This window comes from Argiope bruennichi, chromosome 2 (assembly GCF_947563725.1).
Source record: "Argiope bruennichi chromosome 2, qqArgBrue1.1, whole genome shotgun sequence".
Lineage (NCBI taxonomy): Eukaryota > Metazoa > Arthropoda > Arachnida > Araneae > Araneidae > Argiope > Argiope bruennichi.
In genome coordinates this window covers 67968192-67993080 of record NC_079152.1, presented here as the reverse complement: position 1 = coordinate 67993080, position 24889 = coordinate 67968192, and the positions used below count along the sequence as shown (strand labels likewise).

At 28.4% G+C, this 24889-nt stretch overlaps 1 protein-coding gene across 2 annotated transcripts in view; it reads left to right on the top strand.

Moving 5' to 3' along the window:
• The window catches only part of LOC129960920 (fatty acyl-CoA reductase 1-like), a 39489-nt gene extending 14849 nt beyond the window's left edge, over positions 1-24640 (top strand). Inside the window, exons 6-13 of one of the 2 annotated variants that reach the window (XM_056074665.1) lie at positions 4408-4520; positions 8986-9163; positions 12536-12580; positions 16173-16291; positions 17773-18015; positions 23004-23133; positions 23353-23480; positions 24464-24640. In XM_056074665.1, the coding sequence (XP_055930640.1) occupies positions 4408-4520; positions 8986-9163; positions 12536-12580; positions 16173-16291; positions 17773-18015; positions 23004-23133; positions 23353-23480; positions 24464-24554 (1047 nt within the window). In that variant the 3' untranslated portion in view covers positions 24555-24640. The remainder of the gene's footprint in view (positions 1-4407; positions 4521-8985; positions 9164-12535; positions 12581-16172; positions 16292-17772; positions 18016-23003; positions 23134-23352; positions 23481-24463) is intronic. The other variant, XM_056074673.1, reaches the window with a different exon arrangement.
• The last annotated feature ends 249 nt before the right edge of the window (positions 24641-24889 follow it).

Genomic DNA, 24889 nt, shown 5'->3' with positions numbered 1-24889 from the left:
TTATTCTCACATTAGATATCTCATCCTTTCTTCTATAAACTGTATTATCTCTATCGGTGATAATTAAACGGAAAATAATGGCCTTTTAGCCATCGCCGTTTCCTTACAAAGGGGCACATCTCCTTCATTGACATGATGGGAATTCACTCCGATGTCATTAATTTATCCCTTCCTCCAGGAGCAGGCGAAATCGGTTTATTTAATGTTGTACACATTCCTGCATTGCTTCTGTCTTGAAAATAACTCAAAATCAATAATTTTTATAATATTACTTAAATGCTCATCATAGGATTTAGATCTTTTACTTCCTCGTCCACTTTAAAATTGTTAATCCATTGGTGGTTCACATTCTGCTGCTTTTGTGAACAGAAAACTACGTCGTTATGATTTTTCTGCCTTCAAATGTCCCATATATTAATGCAATGGGTACAATTTTCTATCAATTTTTCCTTTTTACCAATCTGCATCCTCGAGCTAAATCCTAGAGGATATTGCACTTGCCATAATGATGCAATAGCCAAATACATCATATTGACACAATATGATGTTTTAATAGTATGTTGAAGGAAACCGTAAATGTATTTCTTATGGGTTCTAGAAGATGAAATGACTCTAAATTTAGAAGCAATTTAGACTTTAGTCGCAAGATCACATATCAAATATCATTCATCAAACTTTTTGCATTTTCAAATTTGAATCTTTACATATACATGAGTATGCAGACCGACAGTTATTCAACCTATTGTCGAAACTGGACCAAAATTTGATACTTATCTGCAATTCGAATTATAAAATCATAATTTTAGTCGTCTGTTATACGTCTGTCTGTCCGTAACTCCCCGAGCATATAAACGCGGTAACTCAAAAGAACTCTTATTGAAATACAAAATTTGGTATGTGGTTTGAGACAACAATTATAATTCGTGCCAAATTGTACAAAAAAACACACATTGGAATTGTATATTTAATTTTTTAGTACCTGATCCAACGATTAATCGCCATACTATCCCCCCCCGTTAGATTCATAGAAAAATATAGATACACGCAAAAGATCGATCGCTCGTAATTTTTATTCGCCAATGGCATATAATTACACCAAAATTTCCTATTTTCTTTATTAAACTTAAAATATATATGTATATATCTCATCATCCGTGACATTTACGGTCTTGTCTAGGATCCATAATTTTACGCGGGAGAGGAAAGAAGATAACAACATTATTAGAGAGAATGCTAGAAAGTTTTTGGAAGACTACTTCCACTGATTTGGATTAAGGAATGTCTAAAACGCAGAAATTCATAAAAAATCATGAATTTTTCGTTACAATATTTTTTCTTTATAAACTTAATATACAAGATAATAATAAATACCTTTGAAATTTTTGCATTAAAATTTTAAGATACAAAATATACATTTTGGTTCTATAGATTTGTATAATTATACTATTGCCAAATGAATCAATCCGTCCGAAAAATTAAATTAATATATCTGTCTGAAAAATAGTTAACATAGTCATAAAATAGTTATAATAACAGTTAATATGAAAAATAGTTAATCCAAACACACACATATATATAATTTTTCTGGAATATATATATATATTAAAATTAGGCGTTGCGTCTTCATCTAATTAAAAATAAAATTAGTTGAATAAACGAAAATATATAGTTTATTTGAATGATCAAGATTCAAAGGTTTGTTAAGATTATTAAAATTAATAATTAAAAACTCTAAAAAAAATTATATTACTTTGAATGGGATTGTTGGAGGCAGTATATGTTTGCTTCATCCATATAGAAATTTTGCATGTTTTACATTGAGCATGCTTTCTACATGAAGTTGTATATTTGAAGCTCTGAAAAAATAAGAGGCATTGTTAAAAGAGAGCTGTCCTTTTATAAAGATACCTTCGAAACTACCATTTTGATATGATCAAATATAAAATTAATAATTAGAGAATATTTAAGGTATATGATCAATTGATTTTTTTCATATATTTTTAAACTTTATAAACTTAAAGAAATTCCATAATAAAATCAAAATATTAATATCAGGTATTCTAATTATAGTATTATAATTAGAATAATATTATAATATTGCGTCTATATTTATAAAAGGAGACGGCATGTTACTTTTACAATAAGTTTGAAAGCTCAGGAGGGTAGTTTTTTTACGGAAATTTTAGATTCGTTGTCCTTTCTAGTAATCATCATATGGAAAAGAATTATTTTCTTTTCTCTGCCAAATATAGATTTTTCAAAAATTTTCTGTTACCAATTGTCATCTTTTAACTTCTTCTTGTTTTCGTAAGTTAAATAAAACTTGCGAATAGAGTAAAAATTCTTATATTCATCACTTTACAATTTCTATTTTTTGCATTTATTCAAGAATTTATTATTACTTTAATATGAAGTGATAAGCGAAAACCATTTCTTCTTCTATGCTCCATTTTAACATTTTAAAGAGGTGTTTTTTTTCAGTTATAAATTCGTACTAAAAATTGAAGTAATCACTTTAAGTGACAATCTTCTAATTTTGAAAATCTATTATTATCGCAATATATCTTAGTAACAACTACTCAATATTGCCCATTAAATTAAAACAGTGATTGTTTGCTGCTTCGATTTGTCTCACAATGATTTTAAGTTTCAATCGAAACTTTTAACCTTTAATGGAAGACGTGCATTTCTTCACGTAACAGGAACATGGAGTCATAATGACTCCATTGTTAGTTTTCGTTTTTGTCTTTATTAAACAGCATTGCAATTTATTTTTGAACACAATACTTTCTAGAAATCATGTAATTACCAAGAATATTAATATTAATAATATTTAAATGCTGGAAAGATGTTAAAAGAAAAACCTAAGTAATATTTTAATGAGTATTTACTTCATTTATATATTACGAAATTACATTATAATTGATAACTATTAAAATTTAACAAACAAAAATGAAGAATACAATATTTTAAATATTATTTTAAAATTATTTCGTTGTTCCTTTCCCTTTATTTAAATTTAAAAGCAGCAATGTACAGCAGAACCATAAAGTCACGAGATCTCTATATTTTTGCATAATTACAATAAATTTAAGATTTGTATATTTTACACTCATAAGAAACATGTCGGTGAGTTGGCGACATGTTGCTTAGATGTTGAGATGTCAGCAAGTTTAAAAATACATGTTGCTTACACAAGTCAGCAACATGCCGGTCCAATTTCATTCTCAATTAAATATAGACGTTAAAAATTAAGACGAATTTTGAGCAGCTTCAAAACAATATTTTATGAGAAGTCCGGAATTCTGAATTCAATAACAGTAACCACTTGAAACTATTTTTTTTCTTTACCATAGAAATGTCCCATGTCAACCATGTCGTCTTTCTCTTCTCTTCACTTCTTTCTTCATGATGGCTTGTAATCGTTTCTGCATCGCTAATATCAGAAGCATCTTCTGACAATTCCGCATTATCCAAACTATTGCATTGCATTACAGCTTTATCAACATCTAGTTCACATGGCCGAATTCTTTTTCTGGAAGATCCTGGTTGAGTTTATTTCTTTTCAGACAACAATAAGTTGCTTTAGACAAAGTAAGCGATTTGCAATGTGAAATACTTAGAAATCAACTCGTGCTTTAATATTTTTTCAATCAAAGTTTCAGAGACGTGGAGTTCAATGATTCCATAAGTAACAACAAATTCTTTGAAGAAGAATAACTGCGTTATACGCACGTGTTCATACTTAGACTTATGCCAACATACTACTAAAAGAACAACTTGAAGGTACTGAGGAGCTGATTGTATTCAAGGACAAAATACCACGTGATAATAAATGCTAATGGACAACGCGGAGTCATTTTGACTCCCGTCTCCAGTTACAGTTAAATTTGAAATTTAAAAATGTGAATATTTCTGAAATTTTTAAAATTACTAATGCTCAATTTTATAATAAGAAATTTAATTTGAAAAGCATATTGTCAGAGATTCATTATTTTTTATTTTTATAAGAATAATTATTGACATTAAGAGCTACCGATTTTAAATAATACTCATGAAATAAGAGCCGTTTAGAGAAAGTAATATACCCTTAAATGTGTTCCCTAGTATATATTCTATCTATATTATGAATATATTCAAATTGTTATTTAAAATTGAGTGTTTGTAATGATAAAATTCCCAGTTTTATTTACGATGAAACTCATGATGGATCACGAATTTATATATACGACGAAACTCATCTGAAGGATCACATTTATTCTTATTTTAATTGGATCATTTCTAATTTCTTTAAAATTCTTGATATGCTTGTTATTCAATAAATTCATTAAAATCAAACCGTATGCATATAAAATTGTGATTAACTGCGCATTTTTAATCTATGGAACTTTTAAAATCTAATTTCAGGCTTTAGTTTACACATCTACAGCGTACAGTAACTGCAATCGTCCCACCAACCTTATAAAAGAAGAAATTTATAGAATGCCTTTTCCAGCAGAGAAATTTCTTATTGCCTTAAAGTAAGTTGCATCAGACCGTTTTATAAAATAAAATATCACATTTTTTTTTTTCACCAGTATGTGACATTATTGATAAAAAAGAGGGGGGAAATTTTAGCTCTGAAATTTCTGATTATAAGAAATAAAAATTAGCCAAATTCAATAAATAATCATAACATAAATCATTAGATGTAAAACTGAAGGACAATAAAAATTTTCAGAACGTTGAATCAAATGTTTTCACATGAATGCTTCGTGAATGTTTATGCTCTTGTTATGTGGATGTAGTTAGATCCTTGTGATACACGAAAGGCAGGACCATAGAGTTCATTAATGACAAAGAGGCTATGGGCACTAATAAATTCTATGAGTTTGGTACCTCTAGAAAGTAAGCTAAAAATCTTTATTATTTATTATTTGGACCTAAAAATCAGATTAACCTTTTTATGGGAATGTTGGAAAGAATTTGGTGTTTTTTTTTTTTTTTTTTTTTTTTTTTTTTGTAAATTAGAATCAATATTCTTGAAGGGCTCGAAATAATATGTGTCAAATAACTAAGAAATTCGCTTAATATTTAAATGCACTGTCAACATATTATAGTCTAGGCAATTAGGGTTCAAAAGGGTTTAAATATCTATGCTTCTAAACATAATAATGGTTGTTTTAATGAAATCAAGATTTTGACTGAAAATTATCTGTAAGATGAAAGAAATCCACAAATTTTACTTACATCAATGGAGTTCCTGAACCAACGAAATATCTATATTCCGAGATTTTATATTCAAAATAAGTTACTATACAAAACTTTCTGACCTATGCAAATTTAGTTGTATAATGCGCAAATGCGGCTGTGAGAAAAACTATTAAGTCTGAGATCCAATAAATTTATCCATAAATTTGTGACATTTATAGTATCAAGAATAAAGTTCCACAGTCACATCATTTTTTTATTCAGTGTTCTAGTCTTCTTATTGAATCTTATGCAGTTAACACTTAGTAGAGAGATTGTATTTTTGTATTTTTTCATCATATTTGAAACAGCAGAAGCCGTTTCCAGCGTCAATAACATTATAATGATAACCTAGTCACATAATGCAAGAAAATTCCCAATTTTTTCAAATATTCCATTTGGCCCTCATGAACTTAGACAAATTAGATTGCATCCTAACACCAAATGCCGAGAATTTTTGAATCATCAGTGAGTAAAGCAAATTTTTGTTTCCTCTCACAAATACTTCCGTTCTTACAACTCAGAATGCTGCTTTTGCAAAAGCTGAAGAGCTTCCGGGTCACCAGTTTTATTTGGAAATCTTTCAAGAGCGGATTTGAATTTCTTCGCTTCTGAGTTTTGTATATTTTTAGCAGCATTCAAAAATCTTTCTTAGTCATTATTTGAGACATATTATACATGCACGTGGTTGTTGTTGATGGTTCTCATCCTTTTAACTCCTACATGTATTTCTCTCGAATTTAACTGAGCTTTAATAATTTTTTTCACGCCTCCTCATTTGTAAAACTGTTTTCATCTGAACAGACAATGACATTATTGTCCATTGAATGAGTCTCATTTTCAAAGATAGATGGCGCCATATGTTGATTTTATTTTAACTTGACGCCGTGATTTCTGAATAAATATAATTAATTTTTACTGCAACCCATCCATTTAGCACACTTTCTAGCGTTTCCAATGAGATTGAGACGATGCCTCTTACTCAATGACCGCCATGTCGAATTCCACTTAAACATGAATTTAACACTTAGAAGCCTGTCAATATCAGGTCTCAGAAATGTGTAGCAGATAAAATAGCATGCAGTAGCCAGATAAAGGCAAAAATAATTTTTTAAAAAATCACAATACATGCTTTATATATTTATTTCAAAAAAAAAGGTAACAATTCTTTTGGCAAAACAGGTCCTTACTAAAAATAACTATGTTATAGTAAAAATAAGCCTTCATTTACCTCAAAATTATATTTTATTTTTCTGGAAAATAAAATTTTTCAAAGATCTATTCCACTAAACTTTTTCTAAATATATGTCACTAGTTCAATTAGTCGGTAAAACAAAATGCCATATTATTTGAACGGTTTTGACAGCTGATGTTTATTTTTTATTTTTTAACTTTCGTTCAAAACATACATATAGTGAAATATTATAAACAAACCAATTGCAAGTGTATTCGATTCAAAAGTCCGATATTAAATTTGAAACTTAGAGCATTTAAGATTTTAGAAAGAAATGTTTCCAAATAATTTCATAGTGTTTCTTTGTTTCACGTTTAATTTGTTCAATATTTATTTGCTGCGAATCCATTATACTTTTGTATTTCTTTCTAATTCAGCGAACATTTCAACATTAAACTTTTTTTTAATTATGTACCGATAATACAATTCAAAATAGTGAGCAAATACTCCTGTCTATTTAGATATCTTTTTTTGATGCCTGTCATTCTAGACGAAACTGTCGCAGCCATTATTTAAATGCTAATTTTATGTCTTTGAAAATAAATACCTACATCTTTGCAGCATTTGCTATTGCTGAAAGTTTATAATGTACACAATGTTCTAAAAGACAATAAATAATTTGATCGCAAAACAAGATGTTTTATAAGAGAAAATGCTGTTTTTATTTTTAAATACTACGGTTATATTTTAATGAATAACAACAAAATTCAAATTTGTATTTTTTTTTTCTAATAAACTAATAATGTAAACAATTTTGTTTCACAGTTTATTTTTATAACTATTTCTTTATAGTGATTCGTACTTGAAAATAAAATTCCTCGCGTTAATTTGTCAAATCATTTTTAAATAATTATGATTATTAAGTCAATTATAATAATCATAATAATCATCAATCATAAATTATTAAGTTACGGTATTCTAATGATTAAAAAACTATTTGACCTCTCAATTTAAAATAAAACAACGCATGTTTGTTTTCAGTTTTCGTTTTGATATTTCAAACATAAAATAAATATTAACATAAAATATCCCAATATTTCTGATTCGTATCTAAACTTAGTGGTATGATATTTCCTTATTTTTTAAAAAAATACCTTACTTTATTTCTAAAAATCACTCGGAAAATAAAGAAAATTAAATTCAGAAAATTTCAAAGGCATTCAATGTTGTTAAAAGTCCAATTGTACAAAAACTCTTAAATAATCGATCAGAAACATAATGAAATAGGAAATGATCTTCCATTTACATGCCCAGGCGGCACAGCACGTTGCACAATATTGTGTGATATTATATTATATTATTCTATATTCAACAATATTATACAATATTGCGAATGTTATCTAACATTTTACAATATAAAATGTTAGAATGTTATCTAACATTGTACAATATAGATGTGCTACTGGGAAATTCTTGAATTTTGGCGTTGCTACAGCATGTAAGTTCTGAAGTAAAAAATAAGCTTATTTTTCTATAACTATATGTTTTGCGATTCATCTTAAAGAAGACTCAAAACTTTTTGGACATCTTTAAGACTCAAAAACTTTTTTCAAAAATAGTAATATATTAATAGACTAAATTAAAACCCCTCTCATATTTAATAGTACTTCATATTCCTTCAGTTAACTAACGACAGGAAATCATGATGAAAATAAAAGAGATTAAAAAATGAACTACGAAAAAGAAAGCAGACATAGATTTTAACAGAATTAACAAACAATATAAAATCAATGCCTCTTAATAAACTGTAGTAGTATCTTTTAAAAACTAAAAAAGTATAACTGCATTAAAAAGCAATGTTGAACCTGCCAAGTAGTAATTTGATTTTCAAATTCTTCATATTTTTTCCATAATAAAGCAAATCTTAAGTAATTTGCCAAATAGACACTAGCTTTTTGCAGAAGAAGAAGAATTACCTGTATTTCTATTAAAAAAATGTTTCTATGAAATATTGCTGTCAATGGCATTTTAATAACATACGCTTAGGATTAAAAATATTTTATACATTCAAATTACTTATTAAATTAAATCTGTTTAAAATGCAAACTTTATTTATTAAATTAAATGTATTTATATAAATTTTAAATATTTTAAACATTTAATTTACTATTTTATAATGTACTGTTCTAATATGGTCACTTCTGAGAGGCCCTTCAAATCTCTTATCTACCCTAGGAGCACACATATATTGTACAATATTTTATGATATGAAATAATATTCGCAATATTATGTAATATTGTTTAATATTGAATATTATTATATAATATCGTAAAATATTGTGCTACAATCTGTGCCACCAGGGTGGTATAAGATAAAATAACTGATTTTGATAAATTTTCAGCAAATATTTTTCTTTTTATAATTAAAACCATTGATTCAAAATGCATGTTCTCAATGTTTAATTCCGAAATCCATGAAGTGTTATGCACATTTTGATACTCTAAAAATATGGTATCGCTTCTTTTGGCGATACATAGCTATTTCCAAACTCAAATTAAAATGCATTTAATTTATTTACTAGAAATAATGATAATGAAAAGCTCCAAGAAATGGCCGCTTTTTGTAAACCAGACTGGCCGAATACATATACCTTCAGCAAGTCTATGGCTGAAAATTTAATAGCAGACACTGCATCAGATTTACCTGTCGCCATAATACGCCCGTCTATCGTCATGAGCACATTGAAAAATCCAGTGCCTGTAAGTAGAAAACAACTTATTTTCCTTTTGTTTATGCTAGTGCTATTATTGCACTAGCATAAGTTTTTAGATTGCGAAAGTAAATTCATTCCAGTCCAGTTTGAAGGTCATTTGAAATAATAATGTAACACTCACGGTTTGGTAATAATATCTATTTTAAAACACAATTAGTTCTTGGTGAAAAAGGCATTTGTCAGTCAATCATAAGAGGCGAAAATGGAATTGCAGGTGATCATAATTCTTGATAGACAACATGATATCTCAATTGGTGTAATGAAATTACTTGCTTCTAGTTTGTCTAGAAGATTTGCTATTGTAATATCATAAAAAGTGCTGATTTTAGCTCATTTGTTTATACTTGTCCTATGACTGTACCTAGGGTATTATTCCTTTTTTTTCGAGCACTACAGGTGAGAATATAAGTAAATGATCTATGAAACAATTTTTATTGATAAATTATAGTTAAAAATACGTAGATGATAACATTTTATATTAATTAATTATTGAGTAAGAAACATAACATTAGACGAATTCTAGAGTGATACGTTTTAATTGTTCAATATATTATGTATGAAAGCAATTTTTTGCTGTAATTTGAAATAATTTTTCAAAACAGATATTATCGTCGAACTTGCGAATATTTTAAAGCAGTATGAAAATATTTTTTTTTTTAAATTTTTCTTCGGGAGAATGCCAAAATTAATAAATATATATACATCAGTGATAATCTCTCACTGATAAAGTTAATTTTCAATATATTTTGGATATTATTAAGAAAGCAATTCGAGAACTCTTAGATGCATCTTATGTAAATAAAAACATTTTTACTTATTTGTTCTAAATAACCTCATTCACTATATGTATACAAGAAAAAGCATTTTCTAATATTCTTCATTACAATATATTCCTTTGAAATGCTGCTTATCTTTCTAGTTTAATGACAGCGTGTAAGAACATAAAATGCACCGAACTGATCACGTAAACTAAGAAATGGATAATTTTCTAGAGTAAGGACGCATCAACATCAGTTAAAAGTTGCAGTAAAAGAATTCAGTCTGTCAATTTTCTTCTTAGAAATGTAATTCTAAATCATCTAAGAACTCGAACTCTTTCTTTAAATGACACATATGAAAAGATTCTTACATCAAAAATTCTATATCTCATTAAAGATAATGATGTTGTAATTATTTTTATATACGAATATCATTTGTTTATCAATATCATCAATTTTCTTATTTATCTGGAATTAAATATAAATGAGACACTTATTATTTTACATTAAATTTAAAATCAATGCAGTTATTCTTTATTTCAAAACTTATTGGAATCTTTGTTAGTCACAGTCAAAGACTACAAAACACGCAGATGATTTTAATTATATAAATTTGAAGCAGCATTGCTGACATTTTCGTTACTAGTTATTGGTCGTATGTTTTAGAGAGGCCTAAAATTTTTGAGAGTCTGGATATTTTTTACTTTATTTGTTTTCAATTTTATCTTAGATTCCATTTTGGAGTTCCTGGAGAGTTATTTGAAAGTAATAAAAAAGTTTTCTCAATCATATAAGGTGTTTATATTATCTAAGACACTCGTCAAACCATTTATAATAAGTTTTATGGATTTAACAACCATCAGGATCTTACAAAGTGAATTTACGGTGGATTCATTTGATGATTCTACGGTGGAGGTTCCTGATAAATCTATGGTGGAATGATTCTTGAATCTTGAGCTTCCTGTTTGCCAAAAAAATTCATTGTCAAATTACCATATTCCAAATATTTCATGAAATTCGTTTTTGTAAATTCTGTTTAATATTCTAGAGGAATTAATGGTATATTAATAGATGAGGTATACTTCCTTGAAGGATTCTTTCTTTTAGGTTAAATAGAAAGAAAAACTGGTTTACTTTAAAAATCCTTCATGGAGGTGAGTAGACTCCTTATAAAAGGAAAAAATTCATACTTATATCTTATGCTCTAACTAAGGCATTTTATTAAAAGGAAGATTGTTTAATTTCATGGATTCCATAGAGACATTTAGGAATTCCTGTTACACCCTTCATTTGTGAGACACTTACAATCAGCTATATGTGTACTGTCTACATTAATAGCTAATGATTATATTTTTCTCCGAATATTTTTCTGCAAAAATTCTATCAAATGCAGTGCAAACCAGTTCATTATTCAATGATAAAAATGTTCCAGGTGATAAATTAATTAATTTAAAAAGATTCTGAAATTTCGCTCAATTTAACCCTTAACTGGGGACGTGCGGTCTGTGAGACCGTTAGCGATGGATTTTCTGTCACCCCTATTCTATTTTTAGGTCAATTGAATGGATTGACCCTGTATCTTTCTGTTTTGTGACCTTCAAAACACGTGCACTTTTTCAACCGATTTCAGCAGATGCTTTTTAAAATAATTCAGTTATTTCTTCGAGTGTGGTCTCTAAGACCGCATCTCCCTGTTAGTGTCCCAGTGATAAACAAGGCTTAGCAGATGGCGCTAAAACGTGGGCCCGAAATATCATTCAATTTACTCATCCTATTATGAAGCAGTGTTCCAGACACTTTTAAATGAAGCAGAAAGTGGTTTTAGTGATAAGAATAATTGTACAGAAGAGTTTTTCCGATGAAAGTTCACATTCAACTGATTTTGATATGTATGTTCAAACATAATTAATTTTTCTAGTGATAATGTATTTTGAAAAATTTATAAAATATATTAATATACCAAGAGATATATATACAGAATTTATAGGTTGATTTTTATATTAGTTCTTAACTTATATGTTTAAAATGCCCTAGAAAACCGCGCTATGAAAGTCACACAAGCCGATAAAAAAAGGACCAATTTTACCTATTGTCAATTTTTTTATTTTCCATATAATTGCCGATTTTTACATTATATTGTTTTCTATATATCTTCATATACTGTAAAAATAAATATGATTTAAAAAGTAAAAAGTAATATACTTCCTCAAGAATATTATTTATTGTAACATGTAATTTGAGGAGAAAATGTATGTTCCAACGCATTTACTTTTTTCAATCATAATATATTTTGAAAAATTTCTAAAACATATCTATATATCAAGAAAAATATCTGCAAAATATATTGGCAGTTTTTCATACTAATACATTCATTAAAAAATTTAATTTGAGTGTAAATGAAATGCGGTCTCGTATACCGCATCTACCCAGTTAAGTCCTAAAATTTCACCTCCCCAGTTAAGGGTTAACCTTTCTAAATTATGAATATTTTGAAACAAAAATAACTTTTAGATTCTTCTTATAGTATGACCACATTTACTAATTAGTTATGAATTATATGTTTTCTACAGTGAAATAAAGAATAAATATCTTTTATTCAGGGATATTTAGAAGGACATTCTGGAATTGCAGCTCTTTCTTTTTGGGTAAGTTATGTATTTTTATTCATGCAATATGATGATACAATCGATTTCTGATTAATCAGCCATTTTTAATAATTGTTTTTATGAGACACCTGACATAAAAAGGAAATTTTAAATACATGGCACAGCTGTGTTTACCTTGTTTCCTTGTATTTATCCCTGTTTCCTTGTTGTATTTATTCTTCTTTTCCTTGTTAAGGATGCACATGCGATAAAAATTGATATCCTTTTTCTTTCATGTGGCTTTCTTATCTCAATATATATGCTATTAACCTTCTAAGTGTCGAATTTTTTTAAATCGGTATTTATTTGAAATCAAACATCAATGATTTTAAACCGAACAAAATGTTACTATTATAATACTTCAGTGACATAATTTTATAGTAAATGTTTGCAAACCATGCAATTTGCATTAGTTATTATAGCTGAAGAGAATGGTAAAGATTCTCATTTTCAATTCTCATTTTGTAGCTTTGGGAGAGGGGGGGGGGTAATTTTATTTTCATTGGAATGTAGTCCTTTCTTGATGAAAGATAGTGGTTGATGGCTGTATTAAACATTAGAGATAAAAATCGAATGCCTTCTACCTGCATATCAAAATTGTCAAATCCACAGAATGATCTAACGACATTGGCTGATTGCGAATAAACTAGATTACTAAAGTAATCAGCTTAGTTCATATCTAGAGGAAAAATCTGAATATCCTCCTAACTTTTTTTTTGTCTTTGCTTTTTATGCACATCACTCATGATTTCGGCAAATGCATCTGGCCCATTGTACAAAAGTCAAAGACTTTTTGACTACCCTTCCCCACCGACATCGTAAAAGTTCGTGGAGAATGGTGGAAGAACTTGAAAATAATCTCCATCCCAAAAACGTCGGCGTTTAGCTCTTAGCTTTCATATAAGATATAGTGTTCACATTTCTAAGCTTTAATGACAAGAGATCTTTTATATAAAAGTGAAAAAAAAACATTCCAGTCCCCTAATTTATGTATATACAATCGACCCTTTTTTTATCGGCATCATTTCTATGCAGAAACTTGTATTCGTAGGACGAATTTTGAGGTCATTTTAAACATACATGTTAAGTATTAGTGTAAAAATCAGTCTTTGAATTTTGTAGATATTCCTCTTGGTATATTAATATATCTTAGAACTTTTTCAAAATACGTTGTAATTAGAAAAATTAATTATATGTGAACACACATGTCAGAATAAATCGAATGCAAAGTTTCATCGAAAAAATCTTCTTTTCAATTAACCTCATCACTAAAATCACTGCTTTATTTAAAAGTCTCTGGAGTTCTGCTTCAAAGGGGATTAATAGGCTGAATGATATTTCGAGGATCAAGTTTTAAAACCATCTGCTAAGCCTTGTATAGTACTGGAAAAATAAAAGGGTAGTGCGGTCTCACAGACATCGCTTAAATAAATAGATATGTTTATCTTTTTCTTTTACCTAATATACTAAAAGAAAGCAACTAGGAGTGTTCATTTAACTTGCGTTTCTATACTTGATATATTTTTAAATTTTTTGAGGACAATCAAATTTTTCTTCTCAATTCCAACTATATTATATAAATTATACCCGAATGAAAAGGAGAATACAGTTATATATAAAGAAATTTTGATAGCAATATTACAAATGCAGTTCTTATAGAAAGATATAACGTAAGTAACTTCTATTTGGTTTTGAGACACTGGCCCCATGATTCAGAAAGTGACTGAAGGGCTTCAATGGCTTCAATGTGGAAATTCTAGGATTTTTGATGGATACATATACTTTTATAAGAACTTTTCTGCAGCCAAGAATTTTGTATTTTTCAATTTCAACAGCAATTTCAGGTGTTGTTAGCTACTGATCCTGCTATATGAGTTCCTTCTCTGCTGTAATCATGGTATTATTGGTAACAACGTATGTCTTTCCTAGGAGTAACAAGTCCTTGTTGCTTACGTGTCGAGTCTCATGATACTACTACCAGAAAGTGCACACTGTAGGAGACACAACTTTCAGTGCACCTCTTTCACCCTGAGAAAAATGTGTGATGCATGTCCCCTTTCTACTATAATGTGTGCTCATCTGGGAGAATCCATTATGCAACGAATTTCGGAAACAATTCTCCAGAATTGAGGATGTTGAAGCAAGACATGCAACAATTTACCCATGTACAACAATTGGGAATACCACGTATGCCATCTATATGCAAATGAAAGACAAAGTTTGCGAAATCTTTGAAGCAAAATGTTTGCCTACAGCCTACAGGGTATACTACTACGTCATCTATTGGCCGTATACTTTGCCTTTCAATGAGCAACAATTCAGGATATCACTAAGTTATCAAACGACTAATACATTAACTCACTGGAATTTGATACAAAACCACTACAACTAAAATCTACTTTTAATAAAGGCACATTTTATGTTACTTATCTGCTGTATTATATGTCGCTGTTGGTGAGAGTCATTGTTATGAAAGTTTGATACTTTTCCCCAGATATTAAAAACCTTAATCGAAACATTTAATTTTAAAGCGTAAGAAACAAGTTGAAATCATAAAAAGCTATCGACAGTATGGGAAGATTTTGCTTTCGTTTTAGCTACTCCTCTGCTTTTACTTTTTTTCTTAAATGGGCGATAGGATATTCATCCCAGTAAAATTAGTTCTTTAAATGGATGGATAAAACCTTCTTTTTTATTTAATTTAGACTCGATATAAGAAGACATCTATGGAAAAAGCACTAAAGGTATTCTTATTATTTATGATTAAAAATTACTCTAGACTGAACACAAAATGAAACACATGAATGTTTTATACTATTGACTTTCAATGAAATCTGTTTAGTAGAAAGCTGATCATTAATATTTTATGTAAGTAAATAGGATATGATGAAGCAATATATATTAAATTCGACCTTTATTAAAGTTTTTTTTTAAATAAGAAAGCGTTTAAAGTCATTGTTCCTTGTTTATTGTTCAGCTTATGATTGACTTTTTTCGTACAGAAGAGTATTTTGAATATATAAAAATTGTGAAGTTATTTATGTCTTGGAGTTTTGTTTAAACCCTTAAAATGTCAGACCTCACAGACTTTTAAAGTGGCCAAATTGCAAGAGATTGATTATCTTGATCAACTGTGACCAGCTTTTAAGTCCTTCTGGAGACACAGTGTCTAAAGTCAAAACAGAGTGGCAAGATAAGATCTGGAAATCAAAATAATGAAAAGAAAGACAATCTAAGTGAAAGATAATGTTGAATATGAAAAGGACGTCTTCTAAGTTGTTGATTCAAATGCGAAACTATCTTGCTTCTCTAGTTTCTACCTTCCTAGATATCTTGTAGGTTGAATATTTAGTCATCTGATATAATGATTCAATGTTAAATAGTTTTTGTAATGAAACCCCTTCTGACAGAAATTTTCAATTCTTATGTATTATTTTTTTATTCATATCATTCACTATTTTTTTCCAAATTAATTTTATTGAATTAAGGGATGGTAACTTTTATGATGCAGTTTTCAATTTAAGATACTGTAAATTATTTTGTTCTATATTATAAGAAACATGATTTCTTTGAAAACTGATACTTTCTTTAGTGTGGCAAAGGCGTCATTAAAGTTTTGCATGGAGACAAAAATAGCAAAATGAATTTGGTTCCAGTAGATATCGTTGCCAATGCTCATATCTTAGTAGCTTGCTATATTGGAACAAAAAGGTAATTTATAGATTTTCAATAAGGTAATGTTCAACACATTCTAGTTTTAAAATTCTGCTTTCTTTTTTCTGATTAATTCATTCAAATCTAGTGCGATAATGGAATCATTTCAAGCGATACTGTATTGGCATGATTACCGTAAATGCATCTGCCATCATGCGTCTATCATAATTTGTGCTATTTTGACACATCTTGTTATTTAAAAAAGTACAATTAATTTCAAAATTAAATTGTTGCAACAAATTTAATTTCTGTCAATTGAACAGTGATTAATTATATTAAAAGACTTTATCTAAATTTCATTTTTTATTAATTTTAATTTACAGTTTAAAAATGATGACTATCGATATTGTTAATTAACTTATATATAGCCTGCCTTCTAGAATTTTTGTATTATTATATCCCGCATCTTGAATTTATATAAAGATAATATGAAGTAATATTTATACTCTTTTGAAAAATTTTATTAAATTGTATGTTGAATCTCAACTTTGAAAGTAATATCAGGTGCAAATAAATAAATGACTTTTGCACTAAAACAGGGAATAAGACATTAAAAATAGGACACATATTGAAATTTCAAATCAGTCTAATCAAATATCGTTCATTGAAATATCAAATCAAAAAAAAAATAGGTTTGTAAAGTCTATTCTGGTTTCGTGAATTGTTAAAACATATAAAATGAGTATCATTCTCTATGATTGTGTATTTGTATTGCTACGATTGAACTGTAGCAATTGATTTGAGTATTATGTATTTAATTGAATTATTTTAATATATATGTGGTATACTGAAATATACAATTTCTAGATGGAAAACTACTTTCTGTCTGCAGACTTTAAAATAAATTAAAATGTATCGATAAAAATGACATCTTTATAGGTTTATTCATTTAAAAAATCTGAGATTATATTATTTAATTTTTGTAGTGCTTCGAATTGCGAAAGTGTATATTAATTAATTATGTATGATGATCTACAATATTCTTTATAATATTTATTTAATAACAATGCATCATTACCTGAATATTAGCACAGAAAGAGGTCACTGCGTTAAATTGGAACAAATATTCTATTCCAATATTTTTTGATGAGCAATGTGCTAAATTTACTGATTTTCATTAAAATTTTTCCTATCATTTTGAATAACTTAGATCTAATTAACATGTAAAAGAAATTATTTAAAACTACTCTATTTTGTATATGATTGTTAAAAGTTGTGTATCAAATTTCGTGAGATTTGCACATTTCTTATACATGTTTAAATTAACTTAAACTATCCAATTTTCAAAACTCAAAACAATCCAATTTTCAAAAGAGATGGTATGGGAATAGTTACTATTTCAATCAGTTATTCAGAGTTTATTCAAAGTTACCATATTATTAATTCCATGTGTTTCAACACATGAAAAAAAATTATTTTCTATCTACTAAATATTTCAACATATTTTTAATGATAATTATGTTTTTCCTTTCACTCAGATGTGCATCTCCTCCAGTATTTAATTGCACAGCCAGTGAAAAGCTTCATATTAAGATCGGGGAATATATTGAAATTTTAAATAATATGTTTCTCGAATTTCCCCTTCCACAAGCATTTTCTGAGTATGTCGGATGCAGCATACATTCCAACAAATATCTTTACTATATAGCTAGAATGTACCATCACCAACTTCCTGCATTTGTTTTAGATGTGATTCTTAAAATTTCAGGAAAAAAACCTAAGTAAGTTTTTGTCAAATTAAATTACTTATTTCTCTTTGCAAACTTGTATTAATTGTCAGTTCTGAAAAATGAAATATTTAATTTTAAAATAAGAATATTTTTCATAAATGTATGCCAAATGTTTATCTGAATGAAATAATATAAATTATATCCTTTTTTTTCTAACGCGTATAATGAAAATTGAATAGCAAACCTTTTAATTAAACTTAATTTACAATATTCTACTAATGATCGTTATTGGAAGATTGATCGAAATATTATTTTTCTTCATATTTTCTGTTTCATATATAAAATTTAATAAGAGTTTTTAGATGTTTTATTAACTTTTAAACATTTTTTTTTAAGTTTTTCATTGTGGTTTTATGTTTTCATTAAAATTATTCATTTTCATTCAAATTATTAATTCTATCTGATGCTAAATATCAACCGAATTTCGCCCTCTCTTGCTAAAACATGTTTCCAGTAACTCTCTATCAAAGACTTTATACAGAAAGCATCTGAAGCTAAATCAAGTAGTATAGGGGACTCGGTTATCGACTTTCCCAGCTTTCTTGTCACAAGCAAGCAATGGAAAGAGCTGTGAAACTGGTGGCCGAATTGGCTAAAAATGTATGTGGTTCAATCTCAAAAGAAGGATACATAAGAACAAATATTTACTCACGTATGAATATGCCAAAATTTAATTTTAAAAAAACCCGTTTATTCTGGCAATGAAGTAGAAACAAAAATTTTGCAGCTGTAATCATTAAAGATACAAAAGTAAGAAACGCGAAATTTGACATTAAAAATATTTTTTATTATTATTATACTTTGTAATTAATATTTTTTTCCATTGCAATGCTTAAATATGTATATATATATATATATATATATATAAATTTTAGGTTTTTTGCGGTACTTCAGGATAAAGTAATATTGAAACCAAATTTTTAAAAATTGTTTTTGAACCTAAAAGATAATTCTTTCGCACTGTTACCAAACTAAAATCTAAGAAAAAATGTTTAAAAGTTCTGTTTAAAAATTTCCATTTTTTTTCATTTTTAAAAAAATAAATTTCAAGCTTTCTGCGGCATTTCAAGATAATTTAATATTGTAACCAGATTTTAAAAAATTGTTTCCGAACCAAAAATGTAGCTCTTTTGCACTATTATAAAACTAAAATCTAAAAAATAATTCTAAGGCCATTTCCGTCCCAGTCTAATGTACAATATAAAAGGGGGCCCAAAAACATGTATACACACTTTAAATAATTGTAAGTTTGGGGTTTATTATAATTCGAATAATTTTCAACATGTAAAAGATTCTACAAATACCATTCTATTGTCTTCTTATCGCATGTTCTCAAACTGATGGCCGTTCTGCTCCAGACACTGCTGACAACGCGAAGCGATGGAATAGCACACATGATGGAACAATTCCCTTGGAATATTCGTACATTCATGTTCAATGTTTTCCCTCAATTGAACAACTGTTGCAGGTTTATGGACGTCCTGAACAGTTCCATCAGCTTCAAACTTATCTCTAATTCGAGTGATTGTAACTCGTGTAGGTGGTTCTTTGTTAAACTCCCTCTTAAATTGTCTTTGCACTTCTACTGCATTTTCATACTTCCAGTAGCATTTTAGAATAAATTTCCTTTCTTCAAATTTAAGTCTGTCTGCCACCACTCGGTTCAGTGGGTTCAGTATGTAAAGAAAGAAGAAATAACTTAGTTATCAGCTGCTAAAATGTGTATACATTTTTTGGGACACCCTGTATATACAATATATATATATATATATATATATATATATATATATATATATATATATATATATATATATATATATATATATATATATATATATATATATATATATATATATATATATATATATATATATATATATATATATAAGCATTAATTTTATTCCCGTTAATAAAGAAGCATTCATTTTAGATACGCATCTGATCCCAGACCTTGTTATTATTTGTATTCATGGTTCGCTCATAATAGACATGCCTTATAATTATATGGCATTGTGACACCTTGTGACACCTGGGGGTGAGAGAGAGAGAGAGAGATAATGAGAAAATCGTGGGGGACTGACGAATAAAAGCAACTATTTTACTGAGGTAGTTTCGGGTTTAATGATAAAATATATAAACAGCTTGAATATATTTCTCACTCCTGCAGCCAGGAGGATTAAAAATAATCTTTCCAAATTCGTATTATTATTCTAGGATAAACTTAACTGACGTAATTTCAATAGAAAAAAAATCGATCTTTTTAATTTTAATAAATTTTAATAAAATATAACTCTTTTATTTTCTAATATTTAATATATATGATTATTTGCGTAAAACTAAAAAGAAGTTTCAATAGTATAATATAGGTCAGAATATTTTTTGTAAAAATTTTCCAATCCAAAGACTGATTTCCAATGATCGTTGTCAAGTCGTAGGTGAAAATTTAATTTCGTGTCACATATATTTTTCTCTGCATTATAGCAGTCAAAATGTGAATGATAGTATAATTTGTTGCTCAAAAATGTAATTAAGATAATAACACTAAAGATACAGACGTTCGCAAGGTGTAAGATAATTTTTTTAAAAAATATTTATAATATGCATACAAATTAATAACAAAGATGAGAATGCAATGAAACACAGCACTTCAGTCAAAGTAGCAGTTTAGACAGAATGAACACAGCACTTTAGCAGAATAGCAACAAAAGATTTCAATATGACAGCCAAATCTCTTGCATCTTTTTTACTTTTTTTTTAACTTTTGCTAATGCTTTATTCTACGGTGAAGGAAATATATCACGAAAAATGTTCAATGCAGTCCAATACTCATTTTTTTATAAAGCAACCAGAGATCGGTAATAAAAAAGAAGCAACTACCTCCGTATGGTGACACATAATAAAATTATACAGTAACCTCTTTCGGTATTATCTGCTTGTCTTTAAAATTCTAATAATTGTCTTATCTCCTCCTATTGAGCTATGCAAATAGTGTATGAGATTATATATCTGCTTTTTAAAATTCTCGACTATATGAAGTTCTTTATTGTTCCATTTTCTATGATGCTTATACGCTGCTCAAATCAATTAGGGGATATTAAGATTTTGAACATAAACTGCGGATGAGGAAATATTTTCATGACTCATTTTTTATGTAACGATGTTATAAGGTATGAGAAAAGGGGAAAGTAACAACGAACTAGGAATAATTAAAATCTGTTAATGATAATTTAGGGTTAAAATTTAAAAAAAATGTACAATTCAAGCATAATATACAAAAAAAAGTGATTTCTTGAATAAAAATGAATTTTATTAAGGGGTGTGATTTCCCTTGAGCGAAAACAAAACCGCACACCTACAAGGCATCGATTCACTGCGATCATCAATAAGGGACTGGAATATTCTCTCCCCAATCCTGTAGAAAAGAGTTTCCCAGCTATTCTATTGTTTCTGTAGGTGATGAGCGATTAGCATGTCCAAAATGTGTTCTGTTGGGTTCATATCGGAGAAATAAGCCTCGAAAATGGACACTTTCCTGCACAAATGCAGGATTATTCCGAGTTCCAAGTTCTCTCCATATGAGAATTCGCCTATTGTTCCGTTGTACACTAAAACGAGGCTTCTACGATGCTTATACGTACATTACTCCACTCACTCACCATCCAACTTCTGAGGGCAGCACGGTGGACCATTGTTAACAAAACACAAATCATAGGACTGTGAGTATACAAACTCACATTCCAGAGTCTGTTTCGAATAGTTTTAATCGAAACTCTGGTACCAATAGCGCTTTGAAGGTGATGTTGCAATGAAATGGCATTCACAATGCAGTTTCTTCTGGCCGTTAATATTACATATCGATCTTCATTTTGTGTTGTTGTAGACGTATGGCATGGTCCTGATTTTTAGTGAACATTTTTAGTTTCCAAAAACCGATTCCATAGTCAGGAAATAACACTTTGAGCTTGCTCCTAACGCTTGTGCTACAATGAATCGTGTTTGGCCCGCCTCTAAACGACCGATAGCCCTCCAAGCTACTGATTCATCTAAGTCAGGTTCCTGAGACATAGTATTCACTGTTAAAAAACATTCAACACATATAAATTGTTTTTAATCTCCTCGCACTGAAAGAATGTCGTGGGTCACTGTTCACGTCTAATCTAAAATACGTAGTTTCCTACACCACAGAAAAAAATTTGCATACTCCTAACTTTGTAAACATTATAAACTTCTTTTTTAACCTCTTCTTTTTTAGATTTGTTAAAAAAAGCTGTCGTTTGTATATTTGCTTCATACTGAACTCACAATATCCCCTAATTGTCATCTCTGAGGAATTTCTTTTCCACCGTATCGTCCTTTATCCCTTTGCCAAATTAAGTGCTTTTCTGGCGATTAGATGCAATCATAAACGTTTAAAAAAGTGCATGTTAACAACATTGGATTTTCCTTCTGTTGCACTCGTTAATTTTCATGCACCATCTCCGATTCAAAGATTCTAGGTTATTTGAATATTATTATGGAGCTATTATGTATATTTTCAGATTATATTAAATTTAATATTATCAGAATTTAAGGATTTTGAATGTTGAAAATTGGCAATCAAAAATTACTAATTTATTCAAAAAAATCACAAGGATGAGGATATTTTCGACTAAGATATTTTATTTTTCCAAATACATTGTATTAAGGTAACAAAATAGACACCAAGTTGTTTTGATTCATCGCTGAATTTTAACATAGATGGAAATGTGACAAATAAAACTATTTTTAATCTGTTTTACTTAGAGAAATAATAAGTAGAATGATATAAATGAGTTATGAATTGCATATTATTTACTTATATTCAATAATTCTTTCTGAAGAATTTGTGCAATTTTGTACTAATAATAATGTAAGATGTCATAAATTATCATGTGTTTATTTCAGAAAGCGACTTGACTAAATGATATTCTTTATTAACCATATAAAATTATTTGTTTTAGGTTATGCTCTTTGTACTCTTTTTTCGATTTAGTGGTGGAGCCATTGCACTATTTCATGTCAGCAACATTTAACTTTGAGAGAAATAACGTTCAAGCTCTTGACAAATTGATTCATCCTGAAGACAGAAAAGTGAGTGGGCTGAAATAATTCTAAGAAATTTTAATCTAAGAAGACATCTTTTTTTTATTACATGGATTCATGCCTATTCCATTAATGAAATTCGTATTATAGTCTCGGTGAAATCATATACAAGTGACAAATCATTTAATACTGCGCGATGTCTTTATGTGCTGATATGCCACTTTTAATTCTGATACATGATGCTCTAATTTTAGCATTATATTTAAGGATTTGTCTTTGGATTTTGAAGATGTAACTTTTCAAGACATGGCATCTAAACTTCCTCAATCAACTCTATATTTTGATTGGAAACTTGATAAAAAATCTCCATCGGAACGGCAAAGAATCAAGTATCGGTAAGCATTGAAATACTTTCTGTCATTCTGGATATATTATTTACACATTGGAAGACCTGAAATCGATCCAAGGCAATATATATATATATATATATATATATATATATATATATATATATATATATATATATATATATATATATATATATATATATATATATATATATATATATATATATATATATATATATATATATATGCAGGGTGTTGTTGGCGAATTCGACCGACAAATTTAGAGGGGGTGATAGTAGGCATCAGGAATATAAAGAATCATTATACAACATGGGGTCGCAAACGACGCTTAGTTGGTGAAAATTGCAAAAATATAGAGAGATGGAGAATTGTTGAAAACTGTAAAAAACTAGTAAAAAAATAACAAATGGTGTTTCAACTACGAATTTTTTTTAAATGAAAGCACATATTTAAAAGTTTATTTTTCATGCTGGTAACATACGGATTTGATGATATAGGGAGTCGCAAATTACTGAAAACGAAAAAGTAGTTTAGAACCCATATTTGCAAAAATATTAAAACTTGATGAAAAATAAAAGGAAGTATGTAAGGAATTTCATAGTCTATAATTTAATATAAGCGTGTAGTGTGAGAACTTGGGAGTTTTAAAGATATTAAAGAAACACTAAAATGGGAACCAGAAAATATCGCTGCAACATCAGTGCCGATTTTCTGGAAAGTTTATATGTCATCATCAGAAAAAAAGTTATGTTTTTTTCTTAAGTATTTCAAGTAAATCCTGGTGAATTGTTCAAAGCATTGAGGAGGTACTTGGAATGCTCCATCATCAGATTAGCTGCTTATCCATATATAAGTAACTCAACAGATATCCTGCAAATGATTTATATTTTTTTTCCAAAATATGCACTTTTTTGTTAGATTCGAAAATTTTTTTTTAGAATTGTAGATATTTGAATAACTGATGTACTGTTTCATGTATGGATTAATGGATTTTGTTTTCTTTTTCACAGACGCCATATGATGATTACTAGCATTCGATGGACATTCGTGATATTTCTCTTCATATTTATCAGTTGGATATTTTACATGGTTTTCTATTAGTTTAATGAGTTTGGTTTGAGATGTTGTTATTACTTTGTAAACATATTATTACAATAATGAAAGATTATTAATCGATGTAGTGTTGAAAATTCTACCATAAAATTTGAGAAATTCGATTAATTATGTTTGTGGTCAAATCATTTTTAGCATAATGATATAAATAGTAAATTTGAAAGTATTTAAATAATAAATTTAAAGTCAAAAATTTATAAAACTAACAAAATCTTCTTAAAACATCAAAATGAATCAAGGGTTTTGCAAACAGTAATTTGCAAAGTCATTTAATTTGCAAACAAAGTAATTAATTAAATAAATGTGCCTGTGTTCTTTATATT